The sequence below is a fragment of the Gymnodraco acuticeps genome, unplaced genomic scaffold (genome assembly GCF_902827175.1).
Source record: "Gymnodraco acuticeps unplaced genomic scaffold, fGymAcu1.1, whole genome shotgun sequence".
Lineage (NCBI taxonomy): Eukaryota > Metazoa > Chordata > Actinopteri > Perciformes > Bathydraconidae > Gymnodraco > Gymnodraco acuticeps.
In genome coordinates this window covers 4626155-4647495 of record NW_022991180.1, presented here as the reverse complement: position 1 = coordinate 4647495, position 21341 = coordinate 4626155, and the positions used below count along the sequence as shown (strand labels likewise).

General features: G+C 39.8%; 1 protein-coding gene across 1 annotated transcript; it reads right to left on the bottom strand.

Moving 5' to 3' along the window:
• Nucleotides 1-2283: 2283 nt before the first annotated feature.
• On the bottom strand, nt 2284-5311 carry hmx3a (H6 family homeobox 3a). The gene is made up of 2 exons (XM_034238031.1): nt 4706-5311; nt 2284-3789 (listed from the first exon to the last, which is right to left on the bottom strand). Exons 1-2 carry the CDS (start codon nt 4992-4994, stop codon nt 3173-3175), a joined length of 906 nt encoding a protein of 301 aa, XP_034093922.1. The 5' UTR covers nt 4995-5311; the 3' UTR covers nt 2284-3172.
• Nucleotides 5312-21341: the final 16030 nt, after the last annotated feature.

Below are 21341 nucleotides of genomic sequence, written 5' to 3'. Positions count from 1 at the left end.
CATAATGTAATTTAATAACATTTTAACTACTGAAACAAATTCTGTCACTAAAAAAGAAAAACCCACCCATGGTATTTTTGTTGTTGTTGTATGACTTTATACAAAACTAAAACTGTTAAAATCTCAAACTGTCTTTGTCTCTTTTGTCCAACACATGAGAGAGGATGCCAGTGGCTACAGAGGCTAGCGTTACGCAAGGTGGTCGGGCCACTTGTGTGTTTCCAAACTGGCACTAAAACCCACGATAGAGCTTAAAATTACCCATTCAGCTCTCCATTTTAATGTAACACACTGAACGCAGTACCCGGTAACGTGCGCTTGCCCCCGTTCCCACAAATGTACTTTATCTGATTTTGACCCCGCTCCCCTCACTGCTTTGCATGCAGATGTCGCACAAATGGATATTATCGAGTGGTAATTTTTTCAATTTATGCGCGCAAATCAAGGTCATACGCTGCAGCACGTGAACGTTGCTCTTACTTGACGCAATATGATGCAGACGTTTACGGATCGATATGTGCCAGAGGAATAATGCCATAGCAATCTATTAATTTGCGGTAATGGGGCCGTGTTGAGTGTGCGTGGTATAGGCGTCAATACTTGGGTAATCTGACGATATTTGAATGAACCCTTTGTCTCTTGATGAGGTCATCATATAGAGTTTATAGCAGACTGATTCATTTTCAATAAGTGTTAGCCTGCAAATGAAAACCAAAAATGACCTTTGAGGAAAAGTTAATGTAAAATGATGTACATCATAATCTGTTATATTTTGAATTTCAACTTTTTTCTTAAATGTTTTTATGTTTGGGCCAACCAAGTGCAGCTTGTTATTAGATGTATTTATGCAGGGTAATTCATTCAAGTGTCCTCAAACGAAGCTGTCAATAGTTTCCCTACCAGCACACTACAGGGGAATTAATCTGTGTCGTTGTGTTAGTGTTGGAATTTAATTAAAATATTCTGTTTCTCTGCAGATGTCAAAGTGTCCACCTGGACTCTGTCCCACTATCAAAGTCTGGGGGTGTTTTTTTACTCGGAATCAAACACGTAATGAAATGTTAACACTTTAATTAAAATACTATCCATCTTGGTTATTTTTTATTATTGATTATTATTGATCATTAACATTTACTGTGCCCAGGTTAAAGAAGGCATGAGCAGTGAGTTCACCTGCACTTTCATCAAAAATGAACTTCCGTAAAAAGTTAAATAACATAAATACTTAATGCAATAACAGTAAATAAAGTTACTTATAACAAAACATGTCCAGGATCTGGTTGAGTATCGGCACGTATAACTTGATCCAGTCTATAATACTGTATGGATGTGATTCTGAAACTGTTCCTTCTTTTAAATGTACCATCACTTTAGGAAGGCAGCCTATTTGAGTGCACATTTATTTTCTCAAATTATGCAATATCGTGGGACGAGTTTGAAGCAATTAAAGTCTTCCTATTCGCTCAGAGGTTATTACTTATTTAAAAAAATGTTAGAGCCAGTTTGCATGAAAACGAACATAATTATGTAAATGTATTATTATTAAAGTTTTTTTCAACCTTAAACTGCATTATTTCATTTATTGTGTTGCTATTTACAACACTGTGTTCGCTCAAACAGATCACGTGTCCAGCGACAAACATGTTTTTTATATCCTGAAATAATTTGCCCACACCACAAGGGATTTCTGTAAGGAGACGGTTTTCATGAATTCGTCACAAAATCTAACGAATTTCAGAAAGTGCTTGAAATGAAATGAAAATAATACAATTTGAATTAAATAACAGTTAAATGGAAGCATCAAACACTTGAATAATAAGGTAGAGATACTTGCATATATCCTGACAACATTCACCTTCCACCTCACACTGAACCAAGACAACACACACACGGCCATCAGAGAGGGAGATAATTTGTTTTTTTAAAGACAGCAGCTCAGTGTTTAATGTCCTCTTCTGACTACATCACCCATAATTGTAGGAATGGTGGCAATTACGCATCTAATTGACCGAGACACTTTTTATGTAAAATTACGTTTTAAAGTGCATAACACCAAGATGATTATAGAAACCTATGGCTGCTCAAACAAGTGTGGTTTTCAATGTGTATATTATAATGACGTAAATGAATTGAATTTGATTTTTTTTTTATAAAAACGAATTGTCTTAGGACATCATTTCGTGAGAAAATGTTGAATTCTCTGGTGACAAAACTATTTAAAATATGATTATAGAGTGACTCCATTCTTCTCTGCTGGATCCACAGAAGTCACAATATAACCTAAAATGTAAGGAATATTCTCCATTTATTTCACAACATGGTTCAGCAATACAATATCAAAACGTTTTTACTGTACAAAGGAGAAGTGGCAGCTCCTCTCCTCGGGCCTCATTAAATATATACATTTACATATTTTTTACATCAGTGTAGTCGATATTTGTCCACTCCTGTTCAAAAACACAAAGTAGATTAAAAGACATTTGGAGCTCACACTTGTGCTTGAAAGTTGGTCCATGTAAAGGGAACAAGAGTGAGAATCACTAAACATAGAACTACATGGGTATTTTACAGTTGACAGTGTCTTGATTGTCCCCGTCAAGCGATTTAAAAAAGGAACCCAAAAAAAAGGAAATTACAACAAAGCCTCATCAATACCCAAAGTGAAAAGATGATAAGACATGTTTTGTGGATTCATTCATTCAGACCATCAGTGTATTGCACATCACCATGTAATGAGTTCTGAAAATGTAAAAGTAGAATATAATTTTGTCAGCTGAAAACAAATCAGTCGCCTCTTGGCCACCATTATTTTTTTGTAAACAACAAAAATAAATGGTTACAGTTGTAGAGTTGGCCTGTCCCGAAGTCATGTTCAAAAACTATAGTGAAAAAATAAAAAGAACACTCATCAGGCTGCAGGCAGTGTAAGCAGGTGGACTCCTGAGGTGATATTTAATAATAATAATAATATTAATTATGGGATTTGAGTTGTCGAATCACGTGTAAACGGTACCCTTTTGGAAAATGACACAATGTATTTTCCAAGAAAAAGGTCCATATAGGCCTGACAGTTTCTCTTTACTTTGTGATTTTCTTCATTCAGTCAGTAGAAAAATATTAGTATTTTTTTTTTTTTTTAACTTTTCGGTTGATTTTGAAAACGCTTGTCTTTTCAGACCGGTCTGAGCAGCGGCATGGAGGTGAGCATGGGATGGGAGTAGTAGACCCCGGGGTGCGGGAAGGTGAGCAGCGGCTGGCTCACGGGCACGCCAGCCCCGCTCTCTGAGACCGAGTTCTCGTGGTACAGGATGGGCACACGGACTATCCTCTGCGCCGCCGCGTGGCTCAAGTTGGCGGCCTCCAGCTCCGCGGCCAGCTGCCTCTTCCACTTGTTCCTCCTGTTCTGGAACCAGATCTTCACCTGGGTCTCCGTCAGGTGCAGAGACGCGGCCAGGCCGGCCCGTTCCGAGCTGCTCAGGTACCGCTTCATGTCGAAGGTGGACTCCAACTGGAACACCTGGCTCCGGGAAAACACCGTGCGCGTCTTCTTCTTACGGCACGGCTTCTTGTCGTCGTCTCTCTTCTTCCACTCCTCCAGCTCGTCTTTTTTGGCTTCCTCCGTGTCGCTCTCCTCCAGGATTATCTCGTCGCCACTTTTGTTGTTGTTGTGCTCACTCTCATCGTCGTCGTCGTCTTTGACATCCGGCTCGGATTTTAGAACCAGGTCCGGCGAGTCTCTGTCCGTGCCCGAGGTGGGAGAGCAGTCTCTGGCTCCGAGTTTGTTTAGGACTGAAATAAAGAGACGGGGAGATGGTCATTAACATGGGTCCTGGTGGGATTTGATCAAATAATTGATACTGGACAGCTTGTGGTCTTTGCATCTAAGTGGTTATAAATGGTGCCAGAAAATATGTTTATGCTTGTCACATAAACGTAAACCATTTTGTATTACAAGAGGTCACTGACAACACAGTGTTCAAATACATTTAAATTATTATTTAAAATATACTTTTTAATAGAAATGAAATATTTGAAATCTCTATCTGGTCTGCTTTATTTGAACAAATCAAAGTACAATCACGCTCATAATTGAACAAGCTTTTATTTTTAAAATGATGTGTGTTCTTTGCATGAAGGCATGCTAGTGCCAATATCAGGGTGTTTTAATTCCCTGGTGAATAAATCCCAGAAAGAAGCAGGTAAAAACTCTGTCAGTGACCAATAAGCCTCTGGGGTAAGATGTTCGCAGTGAGCGCCAATAGACAAATCAAAAGCACGCTGCGCATCGTCACCCTCATCCGATGATTTGACGATGTCTGCTTCATTTTATGCACAGTGTGTCACTTTATTGATCTATTATCCCGCATCGTGGCATAACAAAATAGGCCTTCATAAAGGACAGCGCGTCAACTCACTTTACCCACTGGTGAGGTAATTCAATGCACGTCATATTATTTTCACATCAACAAAACCAACAAATTCCCCTTTATCGAGAACAGTTCTTAGAGGGAAGTGAAATAACTGTAATCTGACACAATTGTATGTGTCACAAAACTTGTTGGAATTGTTTGTTTTTTTAAAGTAATTAAGTTTGTCCTAAGAGACTAAACTCTAACATCAAAACATAATTGAATGGTTAAAAGTGAGAAAATGACTTGCACATAAGTGAGTCTACAAAATATGAGGAATAAAGTTTTGTATTTACCTTCGGCTCTGTGTAGGTGGGCAGATTGGCTGAGTGCGTAAGGGTACCACCACGCCGAGGTGCGCTCCAGGTAGTGAGCCGGCAGACTGAACCTCTGTGCGGACAGGTCGAAGCGGGGAAAGTTGAAGTCTCCGACCTGGGAAAGGGAAAATCCTCCCTCCAAGGCCACCTTAGAGGCAGCCAGTACGGGCTTGGGTTTGGACGGTTTGCTATCACAGTTCAGCAGGTTCTTAATAAAGAAAGGAGAGTCCTTGGCCGAAGCGCACGTCTCTTGCGTTGTCTCTGGCATCGCTGTGTTTGTGGTCTGAACGCAGAGGACCACGGAAGCAGGAATCAAAAGAGAAAAACGCAAGGCTGACTTATGTCGATATCCAGGCTGCGAGGAGTCCCTGTTTTATTCGTCAAATAGCGTCAAAACACGCGTCCTTCTAGGCTGGAACAATTATCAAATACAATGTTTTAGCGAGAAAAAAATAATGTAGAAACATGGAGATGTCTCACTCCGGGCTCTTTCGTAAAACGCAAACTGGGTCCACCGTGTCAGTCAGTCTGGCGTCTGATGCTAATGATGAAATAAAAATGTCATCCAAGTTAAATGCGGAAAGTATAGGCGATTGGGCATGTACAATGGCAAATGGGATTAAGGGAAAGACGGTGTGGAGAGAGAGAGAGAGAGAGAGAGAGAGAGAGAGAGAGAGAGAGAGAGAGAGAGAGAGAGAGAGAGAGAGAGAGAGAGAGAGAGAGAGAGAGAGAGAGAGAGAGAGAGAGAGTCCTCCCCCTGTGCTGTGGCTGCAGGCTGTGTGTGCTCGCCTGTTATTGGTCTCATACAGTCCAATTAGCAGCAAATGAACACAGGGCTGTTAGCGCCAAAAAGAAAGGTTTGGGATAAGCGCCTCATCAAACAACTAAACATTACAGACCGACTACGGAGTTACTCAAATTCCAGGTTAAAAATAGTAGTTAAAAAAGAGTTAGCGATACATTTTTAAAACCACTTTCACTCAGGCAGCAGGTGCCTGGTTGATTATTTGTATTTTAATTGGCTATTTATGAACACATGATATGAGTTGTGATAGTAGTATATTTAAAATGAGCCCAAATGTTATGTTTAGAAAAAGAAAAAAAGAATAGCCTGTATATGGTTAACATTTGCATTGATTAGCCAAGGCCCAAATGTAATGTTTTTAAATAGTGGGTCCATTCAGACAAGATCCCACTGCCATGCAAACTCATAATACAATTAAGTATTAACTAAACAAAAATAGCACAAAAGTCTTGGTTTTCAGTGCTATTTTTTTTGTAAAAAAACTCACCCTTTCTTCTGCAGACTTTCATATGTATCCTACTGTAACTTGACTAAATTAAATCAAACATAAGTGTAGGCTCATCATACCAAAACTCTAACCATCAAATACTCCCAAAATACTTTTCTTCTTAAGACTTCTAGACACAAAATGAGAAAAAAGGCCTGAGCTCAGACTGCAGCTATACTCCATGCGTCACCAATGGGCGATTAGATTCATATTTCTAATTCATTGATTTTCAACAAGGGCCACTTCCACACCGACAGCGGGTCGCACAGTCATTTATTCCTCCCTAATCGATTTGGCTAATTCATCCCTTAGATTGCACTCTTTGTAAATGTGCTATGTATATTCACTCATTGATATTAATTGACTTGTAAAAAAAAAACAGCCCTTTGGTTGGAAGCTTCTGTGGAAGAAGGACGGGGAGACAGCGACCTCTGTGGGTCTCAAGAGGGAACTGCACGTGTGTGATTAAAGTGTTCACAGTGTGCGTTGAGAATGCTTGTACTTATCATGGTGTGGGGACACAAATATCATACTTTTACGTTTTTGGGAATCACATTTGGAAGCTAAACCGGTCGTACTAAAGAAACCACTAGATTTTAAGTAAGTCTACAGGAAGTGCATGCAAGTAAACGCAATGGCCTCCAAAGTGATACCAAAAAAATGCTTTTGTGAGTCCAAAATACATTAACTGGTATTTTTTAAATACAGCAGCCATGTCCAATACAACAGTCTTCACATTGGTTACCTAATGGCGATGTACACATTTCAGTTATGAAACATCATCACCTGTTACCCAAAAACGTTAATTAGCCATAGGATATGCAGTCATAATAGAGGGTGTCAGTGACAAGGTAAAGGTTGCATTAGCAGCCACATGTAATTAACGTGTGTCATTCATTTAGTGAGCTGCATTAGTGGACATATCCTCTTACTGTGATGTAATTATCACCTTTCCTTACACACTCATCATCACAGGTATTTGATGGCACCCTCAGACTGAGGTGCAAAATGTGTGTCTTATAACAGATATTCTATTAGAATAACATGCAAAGAATCTACCCAAATGTGTTTGACACTTATTTGCGAATATGAACAGTGCCTTAGAATCTTGATATGAAGATTTTAATCATAATACATCACAATGTCACTTACATTATTGTAGTATTTATATTCTTCTATGCTCCACAACTACTGTACCAGAAAATAAACTACCGCTAATTATTCCGGACAGTTTGTATTGGATCCTTATTCATTTAGAAGTGCTTGACTTCCTGAACTAATATTGGGAAGTCAAGATTAGTTGACTTCCTAATTTTTACATATCTGATACTTTTCACAATTATTTGACCCCAGAATTATTATTGTGTTTAAGGTGTTTACTTCATGTGAGATCTGATATATACAATTGAACAATATTATTTAAAAAATGTATCACATGGTGCAAAAAGAAAAAAGGTGGCTGTTTTGCAGCCTGTTTATGAGTTTTGAGTATGTACATCACAATGTACACAGTATTATAATCATTGACGACCTTTACTAGGTCTTTTTATCTTACTAGTGTTTTGTATTGTTTTTACATCATGTAGGAAAGTTTCTCAGTCTGTGGCTTCTGATCTGGTTTCATTGTCTCGTGTTTTACATTTGTTTCATGTCCCATCTGTTTTGATGTATTTATACTATGTTTTTATACAGTTATTGATGTACAACACTTTGTTCAACTCTGTTGTTTTTAAATGTGCTATAGAAATAAAATGGATTGGATTGGATTTACTACACATATAAACATTGCTAAATATGTCAGCAAAGCAGCATAAAATGAATTGTAAATAAAGACAAAATATATTGCTCCTGTCGTCAAAATTAAGATTACTGTGAATAATCTTAATAATTGAAATCATAATGTTTCAAAAGAATGACGGTGGGCTCTGGTGGATTAACTGTAGGAATTCAAACACAGTGAGAAGCTGAAGCCAGCTGAAGGTCTATATGACTAAAGTAGTGCATCAAATGCAGATATCGCTACCCTCCTCTCCATTATCATTTTAACACTTGGACAAAAGTGACTATTGTAATATTTACTTCATCCCTAGGTTGTGTGTTTGAGAAGTCCAATAGATTGTTAAGGTTTACGCGACAAATAATAATTTACCGCAATGCTTTAGCACTCCATAACAGGGGTTAAAAACCACAGCTGATGCTAACCCTGAAAATAAACTGTACAAACTAAAACCCTGTGATACAAAAATCTAATATTATGCATTGATTAGAAACATGCAGTGGACCTTGCCCAGAAGCCACATCGGCCTTCTGAATGCTCCATAAGTCTATTTTTGTTGCTCCTCGGGTAGGTTACTATGACTTTTATATTATTTATTTCAAAGCGCCCAGATATTGATTATTTCACAAGGAAAAATGACAAATGGCAGGAGGGAATGACACGGTCAGCAGGTTCTATTAGAGAAATGATAGTGTTGCTCGTGGTTTGTTAAAAGGTCCAGTTTAGATACTTTATAGGTTTACATCCATCATCGTCTAATGACCTATTTGATGAAAAACACGCGCTCGGGTGACAACGGCCCTGTGCAGCCAACTTCGCTTTGTAATTGCTCCCATATTAAATATAGATTTTTGTTTTGATATCTTGTGAGAATTCCTTTCTGTTGGTCAAAATTGTGATAGAAGACATGGATGCAATGGCAAAAGCTCAGGAGGGAGAAAACTGGAGGGAAAATGGGAAAAATGGGTGGCGTGGAGGTGTTGACAGTGAGGTCTAAGGAGTAGTATTCAGATCTGTTAGAAGTATTCAAATAATACCCTATTACTATTATTATTAGTAAAGGTAAGTAGGCATTATTGAAAAAAAATGCACTTAAGATCTCAACAGTAAAAGTAGTCATTTTATTGATATGTTTTGTACATGATATGAAAGTAGCTCACATAGTAGTTGAATATAACTTATTTTTAACAAAATGTAAGTATATAAAAAAAGAATACATCAAGTTACAAAAATGTATGCTTTTGAAAAGAAAAATTGAATCCTCAGAGTAGCTAGTAGCTAAAGCTATGCAAATGTAGTACTGAATAAAGTATTCAGATACTTCATCCACTCGTAAAAATGCTAACTTTCCAAGTAAGATCTTGCATTTAATATGATATTTAAAAAGTGTGCACGTATTTGTGGGGTAAGGAAGTATCAATCACTATAACCTGTCCACGCTGTATCCTTCTTGCACTTTTAACTGGACACTCCTGTTGGCACGAGCCATTAAACCATTGAAGGCCACACTGAGATTGCTTTAGATTTAAGTATTGCATTTAACTTGTAAAGGAATTGGTGGCCCTCCATTGACCCGGCAAGCTTTAATTGGGATTGTGCGAGTATTGATTGTAAGTGGCTGGGCGAATCTTGAATTACAGCCTGATTAGCTTTTAGTCGGCCCTTTGCACCAGCCAGTCGAAGGAGCTCAATGTCATTCAGGTTGGAACACTTCAGCGGACACTTGACTACAGGGAATCTTGTTACTTCCTGTGTAAACAGGAAACAACATGTATTTAAGGAGGAGAATGACAGATTTTCTGGCAAATGTACGGTAGTCTTGCTGTAATTTCCCCTCATGGTCACTTTGAGAAACATCATAACTGAGCATGTACCTTTTAGATATAGGCATATAAGAAGTGCATTCTCCTTTATATCTCTCCTGTCCTGATCGTATCCACATGTTATCCCTCTTTCTCTTCCTTTATTGTTACTCAGCAGAGATGATGACCTCTGTATGGTTTGGATGGGAGCAGTCACAGGAGCGATGTACCTTTTTTTCTCTATTATGAGCAGCATGGTCCGAGCCCTCCAGGAACCCAGCCTCAATATCCAGCGTCTGTACCTTCAGATACTCTGCCGTGGATCTTCAGCTTTTACCCAACCTGCCTGTATGTGTCATTACAAGTCGGTAATCTGGAGAGGGCAACAGAAAAAGTTCTCATCAGTGTCAGTCTGAGATATAGATATGGGCCGGGTAACAAATGGCCAAATGCACAGGCAGCAGAGCAGACCATCAATAAAGCAATTTCTTGTGTCATAACAGCCACGCTTTTCCTAAAGCCAACCTTTCAAAACTTTTCCCTCTGCAAATCGCTGCAGCCCCACCATTAGAGTCCTGCCTTGTGAATTTAATGGATTCCGTACAAATAATATTCCACCATAATGGAAAAGGTTGAAGTCACTGAAGACAGATGAAGTCATAAACACGTATAATTGAGAATCAAAGACCGATAAATTTTAAACTGCTATCCATTTTCTCTTTTTAGATGATGATCTATGTCAGCACGGCTCCCGGAAAATGGAAGAGATTATGGGGGAAATTATAACAATAAATTTTCTAAACATACACCTTGATTATGCTTCGATTTTTTGGAGGGGTAGAGGGCAAGGGAGGGGGGTTGGAAAGAAGGCTGGGATTGCTGAAAGCTTGCTGGCTAAATGGCACCATAAAATAGGTTCCCTGCTCTTTGCCTGCAGAGCGTAGGCATGCCTCGAGGTGTGATACACCCCCCTCTAAATGGGGGAAATGAATTGTGTAATTTATTGCAAACGTGCACACAGTGAGATTAGATCAGCATATCCCATCAAAGGAACAACAATCAATCAGCCTCTAGTTAACAGCTTGAAACACATAAACCAGGGCACCTAATGGCTTTCCAATTTAACAGATTGATAGACTTATCCGGTCCTAAGGGATGAATTAAGAAAACCGGGTACTTTCACACAGGCACTGGCACTTTTGACAGGACCTTTTACCCCCCTCTAGCTTTTTCTTTACCATCTTTGCTCCTGAATATAGAGATAAGGTTAACCTGAAAATAAAGAGAAAGTCAGTTTTCCCTCTTTTATTTTTTTTCCCTTTTCTGTTTGAGGAAGCACTCCACAGCTGATTTGTTATTCAGATGAGGCGGGAGTGGAAGTGTGTCAGATATGGAGAATGGGCTCATTTTAATGACCTGATTATCGCGGGTCATTTGGAACTGTGAAACCAAGGGAGCTATTCAGAGCCACTTAACAATATCTAAATGTGACCCGGGCGACCCATTCAACCAAATATGTAGTGAAAGAAAAAGGAGGTACTATTTGTTTCATGACTTATTAATCACATAATTCATTCATGAAAATTCATCAGCGCAAACAAATATTAAAGGAATAGTTTGAAATGTTGGTAAATACACTTATTCTCATAATTGCCGATATAGCACTAGCGTTTTCACGGTAGAGATGTGGATTGTGCTAGCAGCAAGGAGGCTTAGCATAAAGACAGGAAGCTTGGGCTTATTGCCTGCATGCTTCTATCCAAAACTCAAACAAAATGTGCAATTTACATAGTTAATATTGTAGCTTTACTTTGTGCAAAGACAAATATTCAAATTGTATTCAGATGCACTGGACTTCTGTTGGCTGCTTTATGCTATGCTATGCTACATTTCTACTGGTTTAAGCTACATATTTACTGTACAGATACATTTGTGGTATCAATCTTCTCATTTAACCTGGCAATAAAAGCATGTTTACCTAAATGTTCTATTATTTGTCTAAGTACAATCTTTTTTGTATGCAATATTTGTTTACATACGTTTGCCAGATCATTCTGTATCTTATTGTACTGTACCTTGACATAAATCAATGAGTAGTTTTGGGTATATGCACAAATACATCTTTAACACCAAATGTTTCAAACTAAACTGACTATACTGAATCATGATGGCCAGGGAACAAATCAGTAGGTTTTAGTAGTGGAGCTCCCCTTACTGGTAGCTGAGAGCCCCGTTGGCAGCTCTGCCTGGTTAAACCCTTACTGAATTATGGTGTGATAACTCAATGCTGGGACAGGGACAGGCTACTATTTACTCTGAGCTGCAGAGACTCAAAAGTTGCTTAGCACCACAACAAGAAAAAGTTCAGAAAGTCTAAGAAAATGTTCGCAATGTCCAGGCAGAACGCAAACAGGCTTCATAAGCAGATACAACTTGTACAACATGGACCACAAGGTAAAAAAAGGACTTAAACGACGTTATCCCGTACTGTGAAACGGTTATTATCAACAAAAAGAACGTCTGAGTAATATTTCTATGATATTTCTGAAGGGCCAGAGACTGTTCACTACTTTGTTCCTGTGTGTGTGAATGCAGTGTTCGAATCAGTTCTTACACAGGTTTACTTTTAGACTGTTTGAACTCAATCGTAGACTGAAGTGCATCTGAACAATGGTGTTTTCAAAACAAGTAAAAGGTCGGTAACTATGAATTTTTAATCTGAAATTAAATACATTTAAATCAAAGAATGTGAAATTTCAACCCGAACAGAGAGAATTTCAAGCATTCTTAGAAGGTTAACCGACTGTACTGTCCTCTTAAGAGCTTGGCTACAGACCCAGAGCCTTGACCCAGGACACTAGTGTAATGCACACTCGGTGTCACCATATTATCTTGTCTACATCCACATCGACAGCTGATCTCTCTGCATCACTGCATAATTAAAGGAGCTGTTGGTATCAAGGATGTGACCCTGAAGGGATGAGAAAGTGTTACCTTAGACCCCCACGAGCCGATCAGAGTTTGTGGGAACCAGACGGGGTGCATCCACGGGCAGCAGACAGTCTCTGAAGCGGCCCGTATCGGATGAGACTGATGTGTGCGCTCCACTACAATGTGACACAACTCTACATTAAAAAGGAACCAGATCTTATCGTCAGACTACAGCATGTGAAGGTCTGAGGTCAATGTTTTGTCCCGTCTGCGACAGTTCAGGAAATGGATTGAGATTCAGCTCATGGGTTAGAAATGGGACAACATTGATTACTGATAGATCAATAGATCGGCTAATGAATTCAGGGCACATTACTTACCAATCAAAACTAATAGCACTTAAGCTGTTTCTGTTTTTCCACTGGCTTACCAGAACCCCTGCAGCTATCGGACTAACGGTGTTCAAAATACTCCCAAATTGAAGAAGACAACAAAGGAAATGCCCCAAAACAGAACAGGAACAAGACTATTTAACTCAACAGAGTCTCACACTGCAAGTCACAGAACAAAAATGGTGTGTTTCCTATTTGACACTAATACTTGGATCTTCCCCGTGGACACAACTCCGCTGACCCTCTTGTTTGGTCTGCGAGTGTAACAAGGAGCGAATGATCACAAAGAGTGCCCAAACATGATTGCTCCCCTCCTCATGACGGACAGTAATTGGTGTTTGTTTGGTCTCATTTCTCCGTCTTTTGTGTCGCAGGGTGGTAAAGAGTGCTATTACTGTCAGCTGATTAGTATGCCTCTTACAGCAGCTGTCAGGACCGTCTAATTAGAGGAAACTTGAGCAGAGTGACAAGAGAGGCACACACAGAGACACACACATACAAAGACATACACATGTTATTCGCAGAGTGTGAAGAACTAGACTCATTACCTCGGCCAAGAAGGTTATGTTTTGGTTCCGTTCTTTTGTTAGTTTGTCTATTTTATCAGCAGGATTACAGAAAAACTGGCACACTTTCGGGGAAAATTGGTGCTAGGTCATTCATTTTGTGAAGAAGAAGTGGATACAAGCATTATTGCTCACTTTAGAGAACATTTGGCCTTGGTAGAGGTCTGTTCTCTCCAAGTTGATCCTGTTAAGCGTTAGAGGCACATTTAACAGAACATCTCAAGTGGTTGTGTGATTATGCACAGAGCAGAAATAGACTAGATTAACATCTGCTCCACTGTGCTTCTTGATAACAAGTGTTCAGTGAAAGATAACTATTTTCTTCCTTCAGTTCAGTAACAATCTGAAACCCTTTATATATCCATTAGCAATCAACACATGAAATAAAGAAAAGTCAGACAGCCTTTCAAAAAGAAGGAACACTATAATTCAGTCAGACTACCCTGTTCTGAACACCATAATTACCAATGTGTTACACTCAGTCCAGAACATATGTCTCAGGAGGTACATGATGAAATGTGTCCCTGTAATGCAGCCATTTAAGATCCTTTCTTGACCGTTGTTAAGAGCACTCTTACATTTAAAAGTATATTCAAGTCAAAGCAACTTTAATTCTTCAGCTTGCAAGTAGGCTATTCACTTAAGCTTAAAACAGGTTGATAAGTAGGGGCCCTGTCTGGACAGAACATGAATATAACATAAATGGAACCTGGAAGCTAAATCAAATGCTATCCAATCATAAAATTAAATAACATTCATCTGAGGGATATCATCATTTTCTTTCAGTTTAAGTAAAAATAGAAAACATACGAGGCACCAGCATCATTTCCTAATGGCTCTGCTCTCCTAATACATCAAGCATTCACACTGAGCCCTGACAACGCTATATTCCACACATCTTACCGCACCCCAAGGTCCTCAGGGCACCAGGGAAAATTAACCATTTAATAGCAATAAATAACAGATTCTGACTCAAGGGGACTTCCACACACACACACACACACACACACACACACACACACACACACACACACACACACACACACAAGCAATAATATTCAGATTATTCTAGTGTGAAAATCAAAGCATTTATTTAATTTACAGGGAGTACCTTTTTTACTTAAAATAGAAAATTAACATTTTGCCAATAATCCTTATCTACATAGGTATAGTACATTGCAATAGAAAACATATATTGTTATATTAGTAAAGAATATGAATACTTCCTTCAATGGTTAAGTATTTGGATCCCTACTAAACAATGATTCTTCTCTTTTTTTTGACTTTTCTAAATCATGCAGGGATGTTCTGGAACTTTCTTTTCTGTCAATGGCATTCCTATTAATATTCTTACTTCTTTCATTGTTTCTGGTTTCCTTTCCCTCTCTGATGACATGGAGCATTGATTATTTGTAAAATCATAAGTGCAAATCAAATCAACATTGCACAGAGACAGATGGGAGCTGCCTTCCTGTGCACACGCAGGAAAAAGGGGCAGTTATTGACCAATTGATCTGATGTGAGGAAGGGGCATTCTTTTTCCTGCAGCGGAAAGACCTCCACTGTAAGGCTAGCAATCAATCCCCCACCTTTCCTCCAACTACAACTACCTCTAACACCCAAATGTGTCCTCAATCTCCACTCGAACGGGCCCAGGTATGCAACTTTTCCGTCAGCACTGTTATGTATTTGGCTTTCTATTTCACTTTAATAGGGAAGAAATTGGCAACATATTCTTTTACAGCCCCCTGGCACCATTAGAAAGCCTGCTGTCATTTGGATTATTTATGAAAAACTATTTCATGCTTACTTACATTTGCCGCTTATTTTCCCCCAGTGTGACCTGCAGCAGATTTAGTTCCATTTCCAAAGCCTTAAAGCCAATTCTTTATATCTGCAGGTCAGCCTTCTCGATTGAGTCGAGATTGAAATACCAGTGTGTAGTGGGAAAGGTATGGCAAGAGGAAACCAGAGGTATTTTATTGTGTTGAGGGTTACAGTAAAGAGAAAAGGGAGGGGAAGCAGAAAGAGGGGAAACGATCGAGGGGTGAAGGCACAGGAACGGGGGGGATTTTAGGTGGATGTAGAACAGAGACACCTGCAGAATAAAGAGGCCGTGCAAAGGCAGCAACACAACTTGAGGAGTGAACGGGCAACAAACATCCAGCTGCTCCTGAGCAGCAAAGACAACAAAGACCGGCCAAGAACTGAGTCAGCAAATAGGTGTTGAAAGTAAAAACAGAGAAGACATAAAAAAGAAAGCGGTCCTAAATCCGCAAGATTTTATATTACATCCAAAAACATGTCAAATGCCGTTGCCTCAGAGGTGTTTTACAAGGTGTACAATGATAAACTTTGCAGGTGGTTTTGTTTGTGATTTTTTCTCCCACTGTGTTTCTGGAATCTATACTCATATTCTTGTCTGTACAAGAAAATTGGTAATCTTTGTCTTTCAACACATCAAATAAATCAAAATAAACTTCTCCACTAAGGAGCTCGACAGGCCAGGACAAAGCAGTCACACTCCCCTTTGCAGCATGCATCTATACTCATAATCCCATACAGTAAGAGATGGGGTCTTTCACTCCCCATTGCACACAGACGCACACACACACTCTTTTAATCTGGGTTTGGCCTGGGCTTTGTACAGTGACCCTAATAAACTACGGCGTGGCTGGGCAGGTTTGTCACTGTCACAGGTAAATGATGTAATTAATGAGTGTGTAGCGGAGTGAATGGGAGCCAGGGTGGTAGCTTTTAAACACCTCTCCAGCTGACTGGGTTTGGGGAGGCCCAGCTGGACACAGCCAGCGGATCGATAGGGGGTCAGGGGTCAGTCAACCCTCCCATTATGGCCCTGGTTGCTCCCATCATCGTCTGGCTAACGATGCCTGCAGGAGGGCGAGAGATGAAGCCGCTTCAAACCGAGGCTGCTGCGTTTCTGGGGATGAAGCTGAAACTCATTTTCTATGTTTGTTACTATACTATTGTTAATGTGCATATACAAGAATATCAGGGAGTCCCCAACTGGCTTTACTGTGGTTGGAGACCTCCATGCTCTTTAATAATGTTGTTCCCTAGGTCGAATCACACTTACAAATTGAAATATTGTGTATTTCCTTGCATTGAAATCAACATATAAAACTCAAACACATCAACAGGATCTGCAGTTACGGCCTCTGGTGATGTCACTAACTTCAAAAGGACAAACAGAACAGCAGGGCAGCAAGGGTTTATGGTCTTTGTGGTTTCATTATTAACTGTGAGTCTACTGAGGTGTCTCATGAATCTAAAACTCCCCCCACATTCGCAACACCATCCATTTCAGTCTATTAGACTCAATAGTCATTCCAGCAGTTCCATACAGAGATCAAAATGAAACAGCAGATTTTAATTGGCCTCACATTTCTTGGACCTTTGAGTTTTTCATCCCGTAGGTGACCCGAGGAACACAGCTAACGGTTGTGTTCATGTTGTTGCTAATCATTAATATCGCAGCAGGGGGAACATGGGAAATCGTTCCCAGCCAGATTGGATTGGATCAATACCCTTAAAAAGGGCAGTTGCCTAATCTAAAACTTCCCTCAAATTAGTAGAACTGTCCAATTCAGAGCGCTCTTTGCCCAGACTCAACAGCCACTCCAACAGATCCATACAGAGATCAAAACTCAACAGCTAATTTAGAGTGTGCTAGAGTTGTTAGTGCTGTGAGCTCCCCGAGGAATACTGGGACCAGTTTTGTTCATGATGTTGATACATTATTAATATTACAGCAGGGGAGCAAACCGTTCCTGGCCAGATTGGGTTTGATCAATACCCTCAAAAAGGCAGAGAAGTCTCATTCATCTAAAACTTCCCCCACATTAACAACACTGTCCAGTTCAGGCCCCTCTTTACTCCATACACAGATCAAAACTACAGCTAATTTAGAGTTGTTTAACCTGTGAGCTCTCCAAGAAATACTGAGACCAGTTTGTTCCTGATATTGATACATTATAGGGATTTTGACTTGTGTAGAATTTTTTTTAAAAACATCCCTTTGAACATGGTTTAGCTTTGTAAAAAATAATTGTATTCAGTACCTTTTCAAAATATTTGTATGAACATGAAGGAGTTTTGTGTTCCTGTTACCTTCAGGAGGTCTGTGATTCTGCTATTTAAAACACAAAATCACAATTCAATATTTGCCAATTTGTAAACTGTTGACATAGACTGTAGTTGTTCTGTATCATATCATTAATTCAGCAGCTTTCTTTACATACATCTTATTTTAGGTCACTTCCGGTGAAAATAAAATGTGAAAAAAACATTTAATCAAAAATGCCAAACATGCAGGATTTGATGGATGTTTTATGTGAATGTAACTATAAATGTCTTTGCATTTGTATATGTTATTTTTTGTTTTAAATCCTTTAATTTATTCTTTTTGGCTATTTTGACAAAACAATTAATTGATACATTAATCTACAAACTAATTGGCAGATTTATCCATACAACTAATCATAAATTGCAGTCCAAAAAAGGAACTTTGTTTTGTTTCAGTCAGAAGCATGAAAATACGGCTGAAAACTCGATCAGTACTAGATGTGAGCAGACATGCGGAGAGTTGATACTCCTGTGACCCGTTGGTGTTTAAAGATGTGCCAGTGGACGCACTATATTATCTTCCTATAGACAGGCTAATCCATTATGGGCCCTCTTGCGGTAAGAGTGAAATGCTCGTATTAGGGCAACTGTGCGTTCAGAGGCATCATTCAGGACAATGAGCTATAGCCAGAGAGTGACAAGCTAGAAAAATGTCCCCACTTTTCAGGCTGTACAAATGACGTTTGGCCACGATAACTCACAACTGGACACTTCATTTCGAGTCGGCAGCGAGCTGGCCAGTCAAAAGCTACCATACCATCTTCTTTATTTGTGGCCCGTGGTTTTGGTAGCAGGCCTATCAAATAAATACAGCTAAAATGGCACTTCAGTCAAAGATATTGGCCAATTCTTTGACTGCCATGACTGGGCCCGGATGGCAACCTGTTTCTGATGGAATAAACCTTTAAGAGTCAGGTGGTCAGGCAGCCAGTATCCATCAAGCCCAGCAGCACTATGAGTGTTAGTTTTGGATATATATGCATGTGAATAAGAGTGACCAATGCTGCCAATCCCGTGGAGCCATTCCCAAAGCATAATAGTCAAATGAATTGATTACCAATTTATCATTGGGGGATTGCTTGCTTAGAGGAGTAATCACTCACCGATAAAGAAGAAATGGCTATGAATACATTTCAAGGATGACAATCTTTGAGGAGTAATAGTATAATTTGTCACTTGTGACAGTCTATTTGATTGTTCTCGATATTTCAGCCTGGTGGAATATTGGACAGAATCATGACGAGTTGTCAGAGCCAAGCTGAGGTGTGTGTGGATGCGTCGAGTGGTGCTTTAATACGGTAATAAGGCAGTCAGAAGAACACTTACACTTCCTAAGGTGACAGCAGCTTTATCGCGCATCGCCTCATAAAGTCCCATCATATCTGCTCGCCACCATTATCAAATGGGTGTTTAGCGTGCCTCTGTGTGTCCGTGTGTGGGTGTGTGAAAGACACAGAGAGGATGAGCGAACAACCTGTGTTTGTGTGTGTGTGCCATAGACTGTATATAGGTGTGTGCTGAGGGTAATGATATGAGAGCACAAAAAGATCAGCATGAAAAGTGAGTTGATCCTGGGCGAGGGCAGTAACACCACAAAGACTGAGCTTTTTATAAGAAAAATAAGCCCATCCTCCCACACTGAAGGGAAACATTTCTCTTTCTCACTGCTATTCCCTCCTGAAGCCCAGACAGCTGTGGTCAAACTTAGGTCAATAAAAGGTCTGTTTGTCCATTGAGTTGCCAAATCTATCAAAAGATGAAAATGTGCTTTAAAGGAGAGATAGAATTCAGCGGGGAGAGAGTGGGTCCTTTCTGTGAGGCATGCAGGAAATTAATCAAGGAAATGGGGTTTTTGGTGTGCCTATATCAAATCTAATCTATCCTTTGTGCACATGTAGCTGGCTCCAAGCCTCACCAATCAAGAGCGACACACTGGCTTTATGAAAAGCCACTTGTTCCCTGTATAATTGGGGGGTTTCATTGCTGAGTTAAATGGGAGGTGGAGGTAGAGGGAGGGGCAGTCTTGTTTGCCCATGTAAAGTGTGATCCAGATAATAGCATTCTCATCAAAGGCGGCAATTACATTCATTACAACGGCGCGAGGCGCGCCTGCAAGGAAATTAAGTGGTGAGAGGAAAGAAAAGCTTAATATATACCTCCTTTATCCTATCCCCCACCTCTTGGTTCTTTTTCAAATGCTCCTCGTGGAGCAGGAGACCTCAAGAAAGAAACAGTCTCAGTAGGAGAAGAATACATCTTGTCAAAGTCCCCCTTCACCTTTCTGCCTCCAAGAGGCTCCTGTCTACCGTTACTATGGCTGCACTTGTCTAGGATTAAAAGCTTTTCCAGGAGGGTAATCTCTAATGCAGCTTTTACGCAGGCCCAACAAATGACACTAAGTCTTTAAAAACTGCTTAAGACCTTCTCTAAATGAAATTCCAATTTCTTTCAAGAAAGGAGGAGCAAATCAATTGTCTTGTGTGGCGTTAAACCACAAACAGCCGGTAAATCAAGCGGTTAAGAGGAGAAGGGAACCTTTTCATTCAGGCCTTTTAAATATGAATCAGAGCAAGTGGATAACACTGCAACCTTCTCAAAGACAGGTGTAGTCCCAGAGCCCATTCTCCATGAGCCTGTGTGTATATTCAAACTCGCTCATATTATTTAGATTAGTCTTGTAAAGGTTTTGAGTTCAAGTCAGGCCTTTACAAAATGTTAAGTATATGAGTAATTGTGTCAACATAGACAGAAATGTTGGATTAGTGTGTTTGATATACTACAGCTACAGTTTCAATACAGCTGAAGCCATTTATATGCAGGTTTCCATCAGTGTGACCAACACATTATTGGGTGTAAATGCCAACCTCAGTAAGCCCTATTAGAGTATTACCTGCTCTCGGTCTCATTAATAAATACTCACTGCCCTTTAAAAGAACAGCTTAATATAGTGTGTGGTGGACATGTCTTTAATGCAGAATTACATTTAACCAATTATTCCCCTTAAGTATATTAAGTCTTAATAAATCTGCCCTTCATTATAAAAGCTTCATCAGTTCTTACTGCATGAAATGCTTAGTTGGAAATACAACATAAGAATATTGTATTAATGATTAATAATATAACATAAAACAAAACTATTGAAACATAAGAGAGCACAGGGAAGTGTGCACTTTGTCTCTTCCATGCGACAAATCATTGTGGCTGTGTGTAAATTATTCAACAGGATCTGGCCCTGGTTGAAACCTGAGCATAATTAAATTGCAATAAAATAACATTAGTTTGGACAGGCTGTTAGAAGGTGATGTAATTGGCCGCTCACTGTGGTCATGGTTCAACTGATGGGGTCGACTGTCATGTCTTCCAGCGCTCCTGTACATGCTGTCCCCGGGGACTGACAGCTGACAGACGGGACTCTCTTCCTGTACATTGAGCTCTCCATATCTGTGCAGTGATAGCCACGATCTGGGTAACCTTGATAAGTCAGAGAAAAAGCCCTATTAACAGTACAAGCCTACATGTCTAAGCTTTGTGTCCTGTATCATGTGGAGCCTCAAAACAGTGTCTGGCAGAACGGGAAGTAGCCTATCTGTTTCACCACTGAGTCATGTGCGCCATCTAGTGTCCAGATGTTGAAGTGTACACACATGAACATGAAGCCAGGCCGCAGTAGGTGTTCATGCAGGACCAAGTTTACCTGTAAAAGAAAAGT

What these genes read in the sequence shown, in the direction of transcription:
- hmx3a (XM_034238031.1), bottom strand. Translation starts at nt 4,994, where the DNA reads ATGCCAGAGACAACGCAAGAGACGTGCGCTTCGGCCAAGGACTCTCCT. An exon ending in CCACCTACACAGAGCCGAAG is followed by an intron (nt 3,790 to 4,705) that starts GTAAATACAAAA and finishes TCTTTATTTCAG; the next exon opens with TCCTAAACAAACTCGGAGCC.